At 48.8% G+C, this 16227-nt stretch overlaps 1 protein-coding gene across 1 annotated transcript in view; it reads right to left on the reverse strand.

The window, feature by feature from the left end:
* The window catches only part of LOC127001950 (FACT complex subunit Ssrp1-like), a 28346-nt gene extending 14985 nt beyond the window's left edge, over nt 1-13361 (reverse strand). The window contains exons 1-7 of the mRNA XM_050867222.1: nt 13235-13361; nt 12173-12358; nt 3976-4191; nt 3694-3869; nt 3073-3208; nt 2577-2680; nt 1848-1976 (exon numbers count right to left, since the gene is read on the reverse strand). Coding sequence (XP_050723179.1) covers nt 1848-1976; nt 2577-2680; nt 3073-3208; nt 3694-3869; nt 3976-4191; nt 12173-12358; nt 13235-13297 — 1010 coding nt within the window. The 5' untranslated portion in view covers nt 13298-13361. The remainder of the gene's footprint in view (nt 1-1847; nt 1977-2576; nt 2681-3072; nt 3209-3693; nt 3870-3975; nt 4192-12172; nt 12359-13234) is intronic.
* Nucleotides 13362-16227: the final 2866 nt, after the last annotated feature.

Genomic DNA, 16227 nt, shown 5'->3' on the forward strand with positions numbered 1-16227 from the left:
GATAGTGTATGATTGAGGAAGGAATGGGACTTCTGAAGTGTCTGTCTGTCTGTGCTGCATATTGTCTTCTGTTCACCCTCTTTATCTATGTCTGTGCTGGAAGAAAGAGTTGGTTGGGAAGGTTTTGGTGCAAGATAGTGTATGATTGTGGAAGGAAGGGATGGGATGTATGAAGTGTCTGTCTGTCTGTGCTGCATATTGTCTTCTGTTCACCCTCTTTATCTGAATGTCTGTGCTGGAAGAAAGAGTTGGTTAGGACAGTTATGGTGCAAGATTAGAGTAAGATTGTGGAAGGAAGGGATGGGATGTATGAAGTGTCTGTCTGTCTGTGCTGCATATTGCCTTTCGTTCATCCTCTTTATCTGAATGTCTGTGCTGGAAGAAAGAGTTGGTTGGGAAGGTTTTGGTGCAAGATAGCGTATGATTGTGGAAGGAAGGGATGGGATGTATGAAGTGTCTGTCTGTCTGTGCTGCATATTGTCTTCTGTTCACCCTCTTTATCTATGTCTGTGCTGGAAGAAAGAGTTGGTTGGGAAGGTTTTGGTGCAAGATAGTGTATGATTGAGGAAGGAATGGGACTTTTGAAGTGTCTGTCTGTCTGTGCTGCATATCGCCTTTCGTTCATCCTCTTTATCTGTATGTCTGTGCTGGAAGAAAGAGTTGGTTAGGACAGTTATGGTGCAAGATTAGAGTAAGATTGTGGAAGGAAGGGATGGGATGTATGAAGTGTCTGTTTGTCTGTGCTGTATATTGCCTTCTGTTCACCCTCTTTGTCTGTATGTCTGTGCTGGAAGAAAGAGTTGGTTGGGAAGGTTTTGGTGCAAGATTAGAGTAAGATTGTGGAAGGAAGGGATGGGATGTATGAAGTGTCTGTTTGTCTGTGCTGCATATTGTCTTCTGTTCATTATCCTTAACTTAAAGTCTGTAGCGAGGAGCAGGAGTCTTAGAAAAGTAATGGTATGTGGGTGTGGCAAAGAGATGTGGTTTGAAAGCAATACAGGAGAGAGTGAGACAGTGAAGGTTGCAACGGTTCGGACATATGAGAAGAGAGACAGAGGGTGGAGTGCTGAGGATGGTGGAGGATATGGAGGTGCCTGAAAGGAGATCAGTTGGAAGGCCAAGAAGAACATGGAGAGGAACAGTGTAACAAGGGTTGGAAGTGTTAGAAATAGAGGAAGGATTAGCACTGGACTGAGCAAGATGGAGGAGGATCATCGCAAGTCTGGCCTCAAGAATGGGAGAAGATGGAATTTAAATGAAGAAGAGGAAGAAGAAATGTGTGGATAAATAAGGTGGATGGCTGTGGTGCAAGGGAAGGAGGGATAGAATAAATACTGTCTGTGCTACATACTATTCCTTGTTCATCCTCCTTTTCTCAATGTCTGTGGGTGGGAGGCAGGAGTCTTAGAACAGTTATGACATCTGGATGCGAGACTAAAATAGATGGCTGTAATGCAAGGGATGGGTGGACTATATATATAAAGTGTCTGAGTTGTATGTTGCCTTTGGTCCACTCTCCTTACCTGAATGTCTGTGAGGAAAGGCAGGAGTCTTAAAATAGGGCATGTGGGTGTGGAGGAATAAGATGGATGACTGTGGTGGGTATGGAAGTGGGATGGATGAATGGATGAAGTGTTTATCATTTATATTGCCTTTTGCTCACTCTCCTATCTAAACACCTAATCTAGACATCTGCTAGAAAGGTAGGAGTCATTTGGAATAGTTATGGCATGTGGGTGTATGGATGAATAAGATAAATAAGATGGATGGCTGTGGTGTCTCATTGGGTATTCCAGTGTGTGTGTGTCTGTGCAAAATAGTACCACAAATTAAGTCTTGTGTCTCACCCGGTAAAGTTCCCGGGGGTGACGATCTTGCGGTTGCAGATTCCCTTGAACATCTTGCTGATAACCTCAAACTGTGCTCCCGACATCTCCTTCTCCAGGCGCCCCTCGTACTTCTCCTGCAGCTCCTCCCTGCGAGAGAAAAGGAAAAGTAAATATGTGAACATGGTACGAGAGGAAAATATAAATGCATATGAAAGCAACTAGAGACATAAAATGGTTTAATTATGGGAAAACAAACAGAGGTAAAAGAATAAGAATATATGTAGGTAAATAAGAAATAGAAGTAGATCGATAAATGATATATAAAGGTAGGTAAATAAAAAAAGTATAAATTTATATGAATGATACAAGGTTATGATGAGGATGAATTATATATAAATGAATAGATTCCCACGGTATCTAACATAAGTGTAAATCTGTGGCTGCAAAATGAATGATCAGCTGATGAAATGAGCCTCACAATAGTCCATTCTGCCTGAGATATGAACACGTCAAGAAAGTAGGTCCTCCCCATAGATGACAGGAAGGGCATGGCTGCTCTGGTGTGCGTAATTGGCGGACTGTTGATCCGACGGGGGCTGGGCAAAATCTGGCTTCAGGTAGTCAGGTAGGAGGGTAGTGGGTAGGGTCTCTTCTATAATGTATTCTCACCCCAGGCAGAACAGACTATCCCACTACCACCACCAGCACCACTACTACTATCACCAACACAACCACCACTTTACTCACTCCTCCAGGGGCAGCTCAATGAAGTCTGTGTCGTCGCCTGAGAACAGCAGGATGAGGTAGGGGTAGCGGGTCTGTCCCTGCTTGATGGGGGGGTCCAGGGACACCTATGGGCAAGAGAGAAAGAAAAAGTCATTAAGACAAATGGGCAATACCTCTTGCTGCTGAAAACAAATAAGAATATTTTTATCAATTTGTCAAGACCTTAGTCATACACTACTGAATAATTTAAGTGCTAAAGTAAAGAAATGAGCTTAAAATATAACCTGACACAAAATATAGAAATAAAATACCCAAGTCAACTACAATCATTAAAGTAAAGCAGATACAACTGAATTCAATATATATACATCAGAACTTTGCCTTAAAATGTGAAGAAAAAAAGAAAAAAAAGGTGAGTGTGCTGGCGAATTGGTTAAGCAAGATAAGAGGCAGCTTTCTGATCCAAGGGTAACCAAGATGTATTTCACCATGGACAAAAGACTCTGAAGGCACCAACCACAAAGAAGTGTTGGCGCTGGTCTGGGTGGGGCAGCAGGAAGAGGCGCAGCACAGTGGTGACGGGGATCTTGAAGTCGAAGGTCTTGCCGTGAAGCTGGATGAAGGTCGGGTAGATCTTGATGTCATAGCGACCACTGAAAGGTAAGTAGATTTTTTTTAGTATATGTACAGCTGTTTTTTTTAACATATAAATGGTAAATGTAGAAATAACAAAAGTGAGGAAGACTACCCTTTTAGTAACAATACAGATGGCAAAAATATACCATTACATATAGTTAACATGAAAAAACTAAAGAGTAACATGTTTGGGAATAATATAGGAGTGGAGAATAACAAAAAGAAACAGGAGTACATGAGAAAACAATCACACACACACACAAAAAAAAACAATAATAATAAACACCATGAAGAAAAAAAGTCCAGTAACAATTTTTGAAGCTATAAAGAAGTCAAGAACGATACAAGCAACATGTGACAACAACCAAACACACACTAAATGGATAAGTAAAATAAATAAAATGAGAAATAGAAATGAACTAGAAAGAAAATAAATAGAACAAGTAAGAAAAAAAGGTGAAACAAAACTCCCTAACTCCCAGCCCGTCCTGAGCCAGCTTACCGCGGGGTGAGGCACTGCACCTCCCTGAAGATGGCAAGGGCGTCGCCTGTGGCCGTGATGATGGAGGCCTTGGACATGACGCGCTGCTGGAAGTTCTCCACCGGGTCGTCGCCGGCCAGTTCCGAGGTGGGGAGGTGGAAGCGCATTTCCATTAGGTTGATCGCTGCGTCATCATGCTGGGGATGGGGAAGGTGAGGGTAGTGAGATCTAAAGCTGAACAGGGCCTTGGTGCTCCTCTCTATCCTTTAAAAACAACACCAACATAACTCAAGTAACTCCCACCTGATGGAACTCCAGCGTGACTTCATTCTTGCCGGTGGTGCAGCCAGAGACGTTGTTCAGAGGCACCTCAAAGGAAGGGGTGGAGCTCACATCAAAGGACAGCACAGCGCCCTCGAACTTGGCCGCACCGTAGTTCCAGCCCTTGACAGAAAACTCCTTCTCTGTCATGGTCTTGCTGTAAGTGTTTTTGAAGAATTTTTCCAGTTTGGACTGCTCCTGTTGGCGGAGGATAGTGATTTTTTGTTTGTTTATAATTAGTTATTTACAGATGTTCATTGACAAAGTATGGTTAAAGTTGATAAGGCTAACATATAATTGAATTATTGAATATTGAATTAGGTAGATTGTAATATATCTGGCTAAGTCTAGCAGGGTTGGGTCCAAGTGCAGGCGACTGTACCTAACTCCAAATTCAAGTACAGGTAACTCTCGATTTACGCGAGTTTGGTTTACGCGTTTTTTAAATAACGCGGGGTCCAAAATCCAAATAAATGTTTAATTTAGGCTTTTTTTTCACTTATACGCGATATTTTATGAAGTGGCCACCAGATGTCTCACGCAACTGGACTCACACGGCCACACAGCTGAGCTCAGTTCTTCCCGCGCGCCACTTGAACAACACTACAGTACCTACGCTGCCACGCTACTCAACAATAGGGGTGGGCAGGTACCGGTACCAGTACCGGTACTAACGGTACCAGTAATACGGTACGGTACTGGTACCAATACTAGGCAGCCCCTCATTGTGTCCCTCATTTCTTCCTCACACGAGAGAGGCTGAGAATGAGTGCCCGAGTGGATATCTCGGTTCTGGTGACACGCGGTATGCAGCTGTTTGCTGTGTGGGTGTGGTTGTGTGGTTTGTAAACAATGCAAATGGCGGCCGGGCTGGGATTGCGTGAAATTACTCCTCGTACAAGACTCATGATGTACAGTTTCTGGTATCATATTCACCCCATTATTCTCACTAATATTAATAATTAATAATGAACACATGGACATTGTTTTCCAATATGATTTTTTATGTAGCTTGTACTGCTCCTTAGTCATACAATCTTAAGCCAACTGTGACATCAAGATCAAGATCATACAAATGGCGCCCGACGGAAAAACGGGACAACAGCAAGGCATGGACGATCTTCCACCGATTTAGTCTTTGTATAGTAGTTATTAGATCGCCCTGTATTCTATGGTAACATATTGTTACGAATGTGCTGTATGTGAATGATTGTATGTGTAATGTGAGGAAATTGTAGCATGATGCAATGTTAGCTCAGCATGGTGCAACTCTACTTGTTGGGACAAGAGAGACAGAGGGGAGCCTGGGGGGCCACCCCGCAGGGGAAGTGTGCTCGTCAGAGAGAGTGGAGGTGGCAGAGCAGGGCGCTGAGGAGCAGTTGAGGTGGCGTGTCTGGGCTGAGAAGAGTGTTGAGCTGCTCCGCTTGCGCTGTGTGTGGTGTGCGTGTGCGCTGTGTGCTGTACCTGTGCTGTGCTGATTAACTAACTGTTCTGTGCCCTTGAAAGTTGCTGTACTGTGTGAGGAACCTGTCATTAAACTAGAACTTGAGTGTGACGTTCCTATCCTTTGCCGTTCCCCCCCTCCTCCCCTCGGTGTGCGGTGTGGGCCGCTGTGAGTGACTGGTGCCTGTGTGGTTGTTCTGGTGGGGATTACGCCGCCTGCCTGCCCGTGGATGGTGTGTGGTAGGGGGGGTGGCGTAACACTTGGTGTCAAAGGAGTGGGATAAGTGAACAGTGAAGCGCGCCGAGTGTCATGGCGTCCCCCAGTGATCGCCGTGAGGGTGAGGAGACGGGCAAGGCCGAGGCTGACCCGGGTGAGGTGAAGCCGGGCCAGATGGAATTGTTCGCTGCCATGCTGGCCAGTATGAGGCAGGATTTGGATCAGAGGGCAGACGAGAGGGCACGCGAGCAGGCTCGGAGGGCAGAAGAGAGGGCAGACGAGAGGGCTCGCGAGCAGGCTCAGAGGGCAGAAGAGAGGGCAGACGAGAGGGCTCGCGAGCAGGCTCAGAGGGCAGAAGAGAGGGCAGACGAGCAGGCACGCCATCTTGCCGATATCCTCCAGAGCAGTCTCTCGTCCCTGAAGGCGGAAACCCAGCAGTACACCGACAAGGCCTGCGACAGCGTTAAGAGTGAACTGCTGGGAGAGGTGCAGACTCTGAAAGGCGAGGTCCAGGGCCTGAGGGAGGAGGTGGAGGCGGAGAGGCGGCGGCGAGAGCTGGCAACGTCACGCGGGGAGGAACAAGAAGGTCACGTGTGCTGGCGACGGACGCCTGGGTGGCGGACTGGCAGGGCTCCGCGTGGGGCCCCTGGCAAGGGCCCCTGAAGCCTGGTGGCGTCGTGGCGGAGCCGGTGGAGGCTGCAGGAGGCTGGGGAGCCGTCGGAGCCGTTCCCTTGGGTCCAGCTGGTGCTGGAGTCGGACCCATTAACCCTGCCTCGTTGCCTCTCTCACCGCCTCCCTCTCCGCCATGCCGGCCGGCTTGCAGCCCACGTGGTCCGCCCGCTCCTCTCTGCGGCCCCTCGGCCTCACCGTGCTCAGGGAGGCTTAAGCCAGCGGGGCACGACGGGAAGTTGGCATGGGAGGCCCAGTTCAAGATGCCAGCTGCTGCCCAGGGCTGGGGCGAGGATGAGAAGGCGCTGCAGCTGACAACAGCGCTACGGGGCTCAGTGGACGGGCCCGGCCGCTTGGTGGGGAGCGCCGAGAAGACCTTGGGGCGGCCTGACATGCTGGCTGCCACACGACTCCCAGAAGCGCCAATGAGGCTGTGTGGCGTCACGGGGCACTGCCTGCAGCTCGAGGGGCCAGTGGAGGTTCGTATCAGCGTGGGCAGCGCTGTGGAGCGCCTGCCGGTGTATGTCGCCAGTCGGGACGAGCCGTGTCTGCTGGGCCTCGACTACCTGACGCAGAGCAAGGCTTGTGTCGACCTCGGACGGAAGCTGGTGAGGGTACGCGGTCAAGACGTGCCTTTGCTTCCGGAGGTTGGCTGTGCAGAGGTAGTCGCGGCTGAGCGTCTGCACCTTGCCCCTAGGACGGAGGCCAGGGTCCGGTGTCGCCTGTCCAGAGCGATGCGTGGAGCGGAAGGCATGGTGGAGCCCACGGAAAACCTGCGGCTGGCTGACGGCGTGGCAGTCGGACGGAGCCTCGTTGGGGCGGGGGAGGAGTTAGTTACGGTGCTGGTAGCTAACTTCTCCGACGAGGCCCGGAAGGTACCCGCTGGTGCCAAGCTGGGCACCTGTGAGGAGGTGGAGCGCCCAGAGGAGACGTCGGGCAGCAAGGAGTCGGCCGCTGTGGGGCCGCTGCCCGACTTCCTGGAGGATTTGGCGCACCGGAGCGCCGCTAACCTGACGGAGGCGCAGACGGAGAAAATGCGCCACACCCTGGCCCAGTACGCGGACGTGTTCAGCAGGGGTGACTTGGATGTGGGCCGCACGGGGTTGGTGAAGCATGGCATCAACACGGGAAATGGTGCGCCCACCAGGAGCCCGCCCCGACGTGTCGTGCCGGCCAGGCGGGAGGAACTGCAGCGCGCCGTCAACGAGCTGGCGGCGCAGGGGGTGATGGAGCGGACAGATAGTCCATGGCCCTCAGCAGTCGTCCTGGATATTAAGAAGGACGGCACACAGCGCTTCTGTGCGGACTGCCGGGCGCTGAGGGACGAGACTGGCGAGGACTCTCACCCCCTGCCGTGGACCGACGACGCGCTGATGAGGGCCTTGGAGTTCGGGGCATTGACGACGATCAGCGGCCTTGCTTAGCCGCCCGCCCTGCCATGACCTCCGGGGCCGGATGGCGAAGGTGAAGATGAAGGCAGCGTCGATGAAGGCGAGCCCGGAGGGTCTCCGTGGCTCGTGGGGCTGTGGCAAGAGGGGCATAGGTGCAGTCGGTGCCTGGGGAGCGTTCCCTTGACCGGCCAAGCCCGATGCCCACCAGCCTCGCTGCAAGGACTGTGGCCAGTCAGGCCACCGCTGAGTGCCTGTCCCAGGCCCAGGGACGCGGGCGCGGGCGAAGCGCGGCGGGCTGGAGAAGGGAGCGACCTCCAGCCGCCTCCCCCGCCGGCCCCGCCTTTGTGCTGCCGCCGCCCGACCAGCGTGTTGCCAGTGGGAGGCTTAGCAGTTGTAGCCACGGCGTGACAGTGGACACCGGGGCTGAGGAGTCCTCGCGGCCTGACCCGGGTAGTGTGTGCTGCTGGAAGGGCCAGTGGAGGCTCAGACGGGCGTGGGCAGCGCCGCTGGGCGCCGCGGCGATGGGCCGCCGATCCGACGAGAGCGCAGACGGGCGTAGGGCAGCGCTGTGGACGCCGCCGCCAGATCGCCGGGCCGGGGTTGCTGGGCCTCGACTACCTGACGAGGCCAGTAAGGCTCGTGGTGGCCTCGGACGGGAGCTGGAGGGTGACCGAATGGTGCCCTTTGCTTCCAGGAGGTTTTCGAGCATGGCTGCGTGGGGAGGTAGTCACGGCTGAGCGAGGGCACCTTGCCCCGAGGGTGGAGGCCAGGAGCCGGTGTCGACTGTCCCGGCGCCACGTGGAGTGGATGGCGTGGAAGAGCCCACTGAGGACTGGCGGTGGTCGACGGCGTGGCTGACAGGCGGAGCCCTTGGGGCGAGAAGAGACTGTGGAGGACGTGGTGGAGGACAGACTGATTTATGTGTATTGCATGTATTTTTCTGTGTTCAATGCTCGGCCGGGAGCTCAGGCTACCGTGGATTTGGCCAACGGAGCGCCTCCGACCGTGAGCTTGCCCACCGTCACCTCTGGCTTCGGCGCGGCACTGCAGGAAAGCCTGGCTGAGGTGCACCGACGCTGCACGGGCAAGCTCAAGGTGGCAGGCCAGGCCATGAAATGAAGGAGACATACGACCGGAGCAACAGGGACGTGAGCCCCAGCAGCAGCGACGAGGACGTGTCAGAGGTCGACCAAAGGCGCGAGACGAGAACATGCGCGGTGCGGCGGCGGCAGATGTCAGTGACGACCCTGAGAAAGTACCTGGGGCCGGCAGCTCTGGGTGCCACCGCTTGCCTGCGCCGCCGCTCGGCGCGAGGCGTCGGCCGGGATGGTTAAGAGACTTTAGTGATGTCCCAGGGGACTGATTAGTTTGATTAATTTCATGTTTTGTTTGTTGAATGTTGGGGCAGCCGGGTCGACTGCCTTCTGAAGGGGGAGATAGTGTTACGAATGTGCTGTATGTGAATGATTGTATGTGTAATGTGAGGAAATTGTAGCATGATGCAATGTTAGCTCAGCATGGTGCAACTCTACTTGTTGGGACAAGAGAGACAGAGGGGAGCCCGGGGCCTCCGGCCGCCGGGCAGGAAGTGCTGAGTCGGCAGAGTGGAGGGTGGCGAGCAAGGGGCGCTGAGGAGCAGTTGAGGGTGGCGTGTCTGGGCTGAGAGAGTGTTGAGCTGCTCCGCTTGCGAGCTGTGTGCATCCGGTGTGCGTGTCTGCCGTGCCCCTGTACTGTGCCTGATTAACTAACTGTTCTGTGCCCTTGAAAGTTGCTGTACTGTGTGAGGAACCTGTCATTAAACTAGAACTTAGTGTTGAACGTGTATCCTTTGTGCCTTGCCTCGTTCCCTCCTCCCCTCGGTGTGCGGTGTGGGCCGCTGTGAGTGACTGGTGCCTGTGTGGTTGTTCTGGTGGGGATTACGCCGCCTGCCTGCCCGTGGATGGTGTGTGGTAGGGGGGGTGGCGTAACAATATTATAGGACAGCTACGGACTATGAAGGATTATAAACAATAATAAAGGTAAGTTTGCCGTTGTTATTGGATAAGACGAAAAACAGACCCTTAAAAACATCCCAGAGAAGAAAAAAATCGTTAAAAATTTGTACATTCAGCGTATAACGCGCAGGGCTAAACTTTCAGGCATTTTTTATATGAAAAAATGCGCGCTATACGCCGAAAATTACGGTATTTACTTTTCGACAGAAACCTACCTCTTGTTTGATTTACATTGTTTTTGAATTACGCGACCTCTTCAAGAACGCAACACTCGCGTAAATCGAGAGTTACCTGTACCTGAATATTTTTCAAGTACAAGTACAGTCACTTTACTATGTACTTAAGTCAAAGTTCAAGTACTTGTCATTGTATTTAAGTACAAGTACTTTATGTGATAAAAAAAGTTCTTGTCACAGATTCGTAGAGCACGAGAGTTGGTAGTTTTCGTATACACACATTAACCCTTTCATTGCTAAACGCTCGCAGCGAGCGTTAGGCGTATTTGCTGGTGGTGCTAAACGCTCGCTGGAAGCTCCAACCGCACTCAAATCTCCCGCGTATGAGAGTGTTCCAACACTATTTTTCACAACACAGCATTGCCAATTGAGTGGGTTCTTCACTAAATTTGGTGGAAAATCATATCAGCCCAGCGCAGCAAATCTACGGACGAGTAACTGGTGGATGCTCTTGTCCAATATAGCGGCATTTTTGCATAGCTTCACCTATCACCTGACTGATTCTTTGACCAAATAGTTGTAAATATTGCAGTTGGCAATACAACCTTGCCAGAATCTCAAGGAAAGATGTCCGCAGTTCCCTCAGTATGGCTGATCATCACGCACGCACTGACGTAAGTGTTCATATTCAACACTCCCTGAACGTGCATGTACGTTCGCAGGAGAGGCATACATAACCGACTCCTATAGATCCGTGCCTCCTCTTTCCAATGGTGTTTTTGGTTTTTAGTTGTGATGAATAGTTTATGAGCTCCAGAGGTTAAAAGAGACCACATTGGGCTGCCTGACTGCGCCTGAGGGGATAGTCGCATCCTGTCCTGCGCGCAAAGAAAGGGTTAATGAGACATAATAACATTACACTGCAATATCATAACACTCAATGTATGTATTTACCTAATAGTATCATCACAAAGTTCACTAGAATCTACATACAGTATATAACTTTTGATTAAATACAATGTACTTGTTTGTACTTGGCAAGTACTTTGGGTCTATGGCCGTGGGCACACATGGAGCGAGAAAGCGAGCGAGAGCGGCAAGGCGAGTTTCTGTGGCCACACAAAAAGGGGCGCGAGGCGAGGGTTGTCATGGCAATGCGACCCACAGACCAGTATAGCCTCGCATCCACCCCTGTCGGCGCGTCGGCGCAAACAAGGGATGAAGTGAAATGTTTTTATAAATAGTTCCATGCTTCACTTATTTGGCGTTTTAAGAAAAATCTGTAGACACCATCGTGTTCAGGAGGCTTTTCTCTATAAGATGGAATTGTTTATTTTAGTACTCATTTCATAGCTGCAGCTAATGGGAGCTATATGTAAAATGTGTTATAAACATTACGGAGTGATTATTTAACTTCAACGTCACTATTTATTTAGTTTCTGTTTTATTGAGTTTTCACAAATATATTCAAGTTCTGCAATCAAGGTGTTAACCAAAATGTCCTATATATTGTACGAGTACGAGCAAATAATAGAAAAGCATGTATGTGATGTCACTCCTTCTGACCGAGCAATCTCGTGCAAGAAAAGTGAGAAAAGTTAATCGTCAACTCTTCTCGCTTTCTCGCTTATCAGCTCGCTTTCTCGCCATTACCTGCTCGCTGCCAGTATGGCCACCTGCATTGGTTATTATGTATTAAAGTTTCTCGCTCTCGCTCTCGCCCGCTTTCTCACTCCCTGTGTGGCCGCGGCCTAAGTACATGTACAACTGAGTTTTTAAACTCCAAGTACAAGTACAGGTACATGAAAATCTGTACTTAAGTCCAAGTCCAAGTACATGTACTTGGACCCAACCCTGAAGTCTTGTATTTTTCAGTGATGAAGATGAAAAGTTTCTAAGAGAATGCCTGAAAAAAATTACCTAAGAGAATGCCTGAAAAAAATTATCATGTCTTGATAAAATACGTGTTTTTTAGTTTCTAATATTCAACTGGATAAAGAAATACATCTTATACACCTACATCTTTAAAACGTGTTAATGGGTTAAACTGAAAATCTTTTGCTGAGGCTGCTAGTTTTCCTTCACTTATATTTAGTTCACACAGAAACAGGATTAATATTAATGTTAAATATCACCTATGTCCCTAAGTAATAAAAGAGGAAAAATACCCGTCAAAAATAAGGTACCTAATGTCTTATATTCCATACGTCATAAATTACACCAATAAAAATAAACAAATAAAAACCAGAAAAAAAGAATGGAACCTTCCATAATACAAGCCCAACCTACCGACTCCTTGAAGCCTCCAAAGCGGTAGAGGTTTCCATTCTCGGTAAAGATGCGGAGGCCATACCCGCCGGCCAGCCGTTGCCAGTTGACCACCTCCAGGTCCGAGGCACCCAGGGACTCCACCTTGCCAGTCTTGACGTTGCGGAAGGTGATGCCCTGGTCGCTGAGCTTGAGTCTGACCGGCACCTGCAGGAGGGATGAAAGGCATTAGGGGGTATGAGGTGAGGTTAGTTATGAGGGGATTGGCAAGGTTTTAATGATTACAATGGTTAAGTGTAACCTAAACTAATAAGTGATCTAACTCCCCCTAGAAAGGTGATCAAACCTCACAAAGTAAAAGAAATTACCCCGACCATGTAAAGGTAACCTAAACTCATTATGTAATACAAACTAATTCCCCTTATTCAAGCAAATTAACCCCACCATATAAGGGTACCTAACCCCATGAGGTAAAGTAAGCTAACTCCACCATATGTCTATTATATATCTAATGGATAATCATTTCCAAAATCATCCTCCAAAGATTTGGGCTGGGTATTTTTTTAAATTTTGAGTTTGGAATGATGTAAAAGATGGTACCATATCAATGCCAAACCGAACTATTAGCATGCCATGTTAATATAAGGGATTACAGCTGAAATAATAATTTATCGGCACTAACGATAGTAACCCATTTCCACTGAAATAGTTTAGTCCTAATGGATAAAGCAAACGTAACGTTTAGGACATACGTTAGAGCTGCGCATGGCCTTAGTGCTCATCTCCGTCACACTGACCCTTTAGTCAGTACCACACCTGACGTAAACGAATATATTTACTGATTACAATTATATTTAAGTATCTATGCAGGAAGCCTTCATTGCGGTCAGCTATTCTCTCCTCATAGCCTTTAACATCGCCTTGGACACGACACAAATCCTGCCTTAGTACCTCTAAAAAAAAAAAAAAAAAAAAAAAAAAAAAAGATCCTTCGTCAAACACCGCCACTGACTGAGACACAAATTTTCACGCAACAGATTTCTCAATGTCAAAATTCTTTCAGCATGTACGTCATTATCTCACCATGGTGCCGCGGGACTCAATGGAGACATCGCTGTACTCGAGCACCGGCACTTCCTCCTTCATGGTGACGAGTGTATGGCGCGGCACGGCGTGCTGGTGCTGGAGTGCTGGTCACTGGTGCTCTCTTGCTCTTGCTCTTGCTCTTGCTGTACAGGTGACCCGTTGGAGAGTCAGGCCTTCGTATCGGCACACCCTGTAAAAATAAAAACAACACAAGCAGTATCCATTACAAATCTTCCAATTCCCTATTTCTTGCACACCACATCTTTTCCAGAAAACTCTTCATGGCTTCTATAATTCTATCATTTGCTTCATCACTCAGTCCCAGCAGCAGCAGCATCCATTCCCTCTCTGTCCTTGCAATCCTCCCATTCACATCCCAGCCCATCTCACTCAGTGCCACCCTCATCATCTCCGTCCTTTCTCTCCGGTACCTCCCACACACACCAGCAGCAGCATCCATTCCCTCTCTGTCCTTGCAATCCTCCCATTCACATCCCAGCCCATCTCACTCAGTGCCACCCTCATCATCTCCGTCCTTTCTCTCCGGTACCTCCCGCACACCAGTATCACATGCACGACAGTTTCATCCACACCCCTGTCACACATCTGACACACTTTGCTGCGGGACTCAGACCACCTGTAGTTTCTTGCATTCACATTCATACACTGCGCTCGAGCTTGGAAGAGAAGATCACCACCCAGGCTTCCATCATACCAGCTGACACACTGCAGGCTTCCTTTCCCTGTACCACTCCAAAGTAGTCTTTCGCTCCATCACATGCTTCCACCTCCTCAGACCGTCACCTTTCACTGCACTGTCTATCTCTTTCTTCCACTTTCTCACATTCCATTCTAGGCCCTCACTATTTCTGTCAGTCACCTTCCATTCAAAGAAACGCCTCCCTTCCTCTCTGCTCACCCACCTGACTCGCATACCACTGTCACCAACCATTCTCATGCAGTTTTTAATCCATTTGCTCTCATGCACACTCCACAGGTAAACCTTCCGTGCCAATCTCGCGTCATTCATTCGTTCCAGTCTGACTTTGTATCTAAGGGTAGCCTTCCTAAATCTTTCCCTAAAGGTACTCCACCCCATATCACCCCTCAATGCTTCCACCGCTGCATACCTTGGTGCATTCAAAGCTAACCTACCGATCCTATTTTGCCCTACTTCCAATTTATCCATTTCCAACTCACTCCATGTAAGTGCGCATTTTTCCCGGGAACTCTCGGGGCCGCGCTGCCAGGATTATCGTACTCAGAGCCTCGTATTTACCGGTTTCTGAGCTTTAGCTATTGCCAAAAAATACCAATAATTAACCATTTTAACGATAGATATATATGATGGGAGTTATTGTGGTCGAGGAGGCAGTTTTTGGGTCGGAAATCGGCAAACATAGGAGGCTGAGTACGACAATCTGGCAACGTTGCTCGGAGTCGGGGCCGAAATACCCAGGATTGTCGTACTCGGCAGGAACACTTTTATATTTTTTAGCTGTTCCGCCTTGTATCGCTTCATAAGTCCCCTTGATTATTGATTGATTGATGGTTTATTGTTTTAAAAGGTACATAGCAAAGGAGAAGGGAGGAATATATGCCATCCCGACTCCCAGGCAATACATTTATAGAGCGATTAATTTTGCAATAATACATGTGCAAATTCATATCTTCTCCTTTGTTGTTTTACTTGCAACAATAAACTATCAATCAATCAATCATATCACATGATAAGATTCGTAATATTATTATTATAATAGAACGTAGGAAAACAAAGGAAGAAAGTGCATTAAACTGATAAAAGTAATATAGTAAGAATAGCTTCCTATAGATGGCAGAAATTAAATGATTAACAATTAAAATAGAAAGGTGGGCTCTTTCCGACACCCTCAGCCCCGTTATTAGGCCTCCTTGGCACCTCTACCAGCCGTCTGGGGGGCTGCGCGGCATGCACCGCCTTCCTCCCTTGGGGTATATCCCCAACGAATTACAATATATATATATATATATATATATATATATATATATATATATATATATAATATACATAGAGATGAAACATGCCGTCTCCACCCCCAGTCAATACAAATGTAGTACAACCTCCTCCTCGACCCCCAAAGCCTTCTCCTGCACTTCTCAATCCCCACAACCTCCTCCTTGAGCCTCAAAACCTGCTCCTCCTTTTTAACCTTCTCCTCAGCCTTATGTCCCAACAACCTCAACTACTCTCGCCCCACACTCATTGGCGGATCCATTGGGGTGGCCCTTGTCCCCCCCCCCATGATTCTGAGCGTGTATAGCTCAAAAGCGCTGCTTGTGGCGGACTGAACGTTCCCCCCTGTTCCCCCCTCTACTGCGCATGCGCCGACCCGTGTTGGCCCGCCCCATTTAAAGGGGGGACCAGCTGGCCCGCATCTACTGCAGACTGATCGGTCCCCCGACGAGACATCGGTCCCCCCTCCTTATTCTGTCATTTGCATGCCTGTTATTTTCCACTGTGATGTTAGCGGCCCTGTGGAGCGCTGCTGCGGCGGCAGACCGGGGCGTGAATCCTCATCAACGGTATCAAAACGTACAACTAAAAGCCTTCAGTAAATTGGTTTCCCTTCTTTCTGTATCACTTGTTGGGGTTATTTCCTAGGCGAGACTGCTGCCACATTAATAATTATGGTCACCAATCCTTTACAAAATACCTTTATATGCTCTAGATTAATATTATGAAGACTGTAACAACTCCCTTAGGTTAGTATGTTTTGGGAGGCGCCCACCAGGTTACGTTAGGATAGGCTTCCCAACCCCAAAATCCACATGATGAGGCGGGGGCTCTAGGAAGCCAGCACTCTGCAGATGCGCAATCAACGTAATAAAATTCATAATATTAAAGATGAAGAGCTATAGTCCATGTAGTGATATTCTTATATGATGAGCTAGTGCTGATTTAAATAGATAGAGACTGAAGGCTGACCAGGGATTCTGGGAGGCTATTTTGA

Source organism: Eriocheir sinensis, chromosome 22 (assembly GCF_024679095.1).
Source record: "Eriocheir sinensis breed Jianghai 21 chromosome 22, ASM2467909v1, whole genome shotgun sequence".
Lineage (NCBI taxonomy): Eukaryota > Metazoa > Arthropoda > Malacostraca > Decapoda > Varunidae > Eriocheir > Eriocheir sinensis.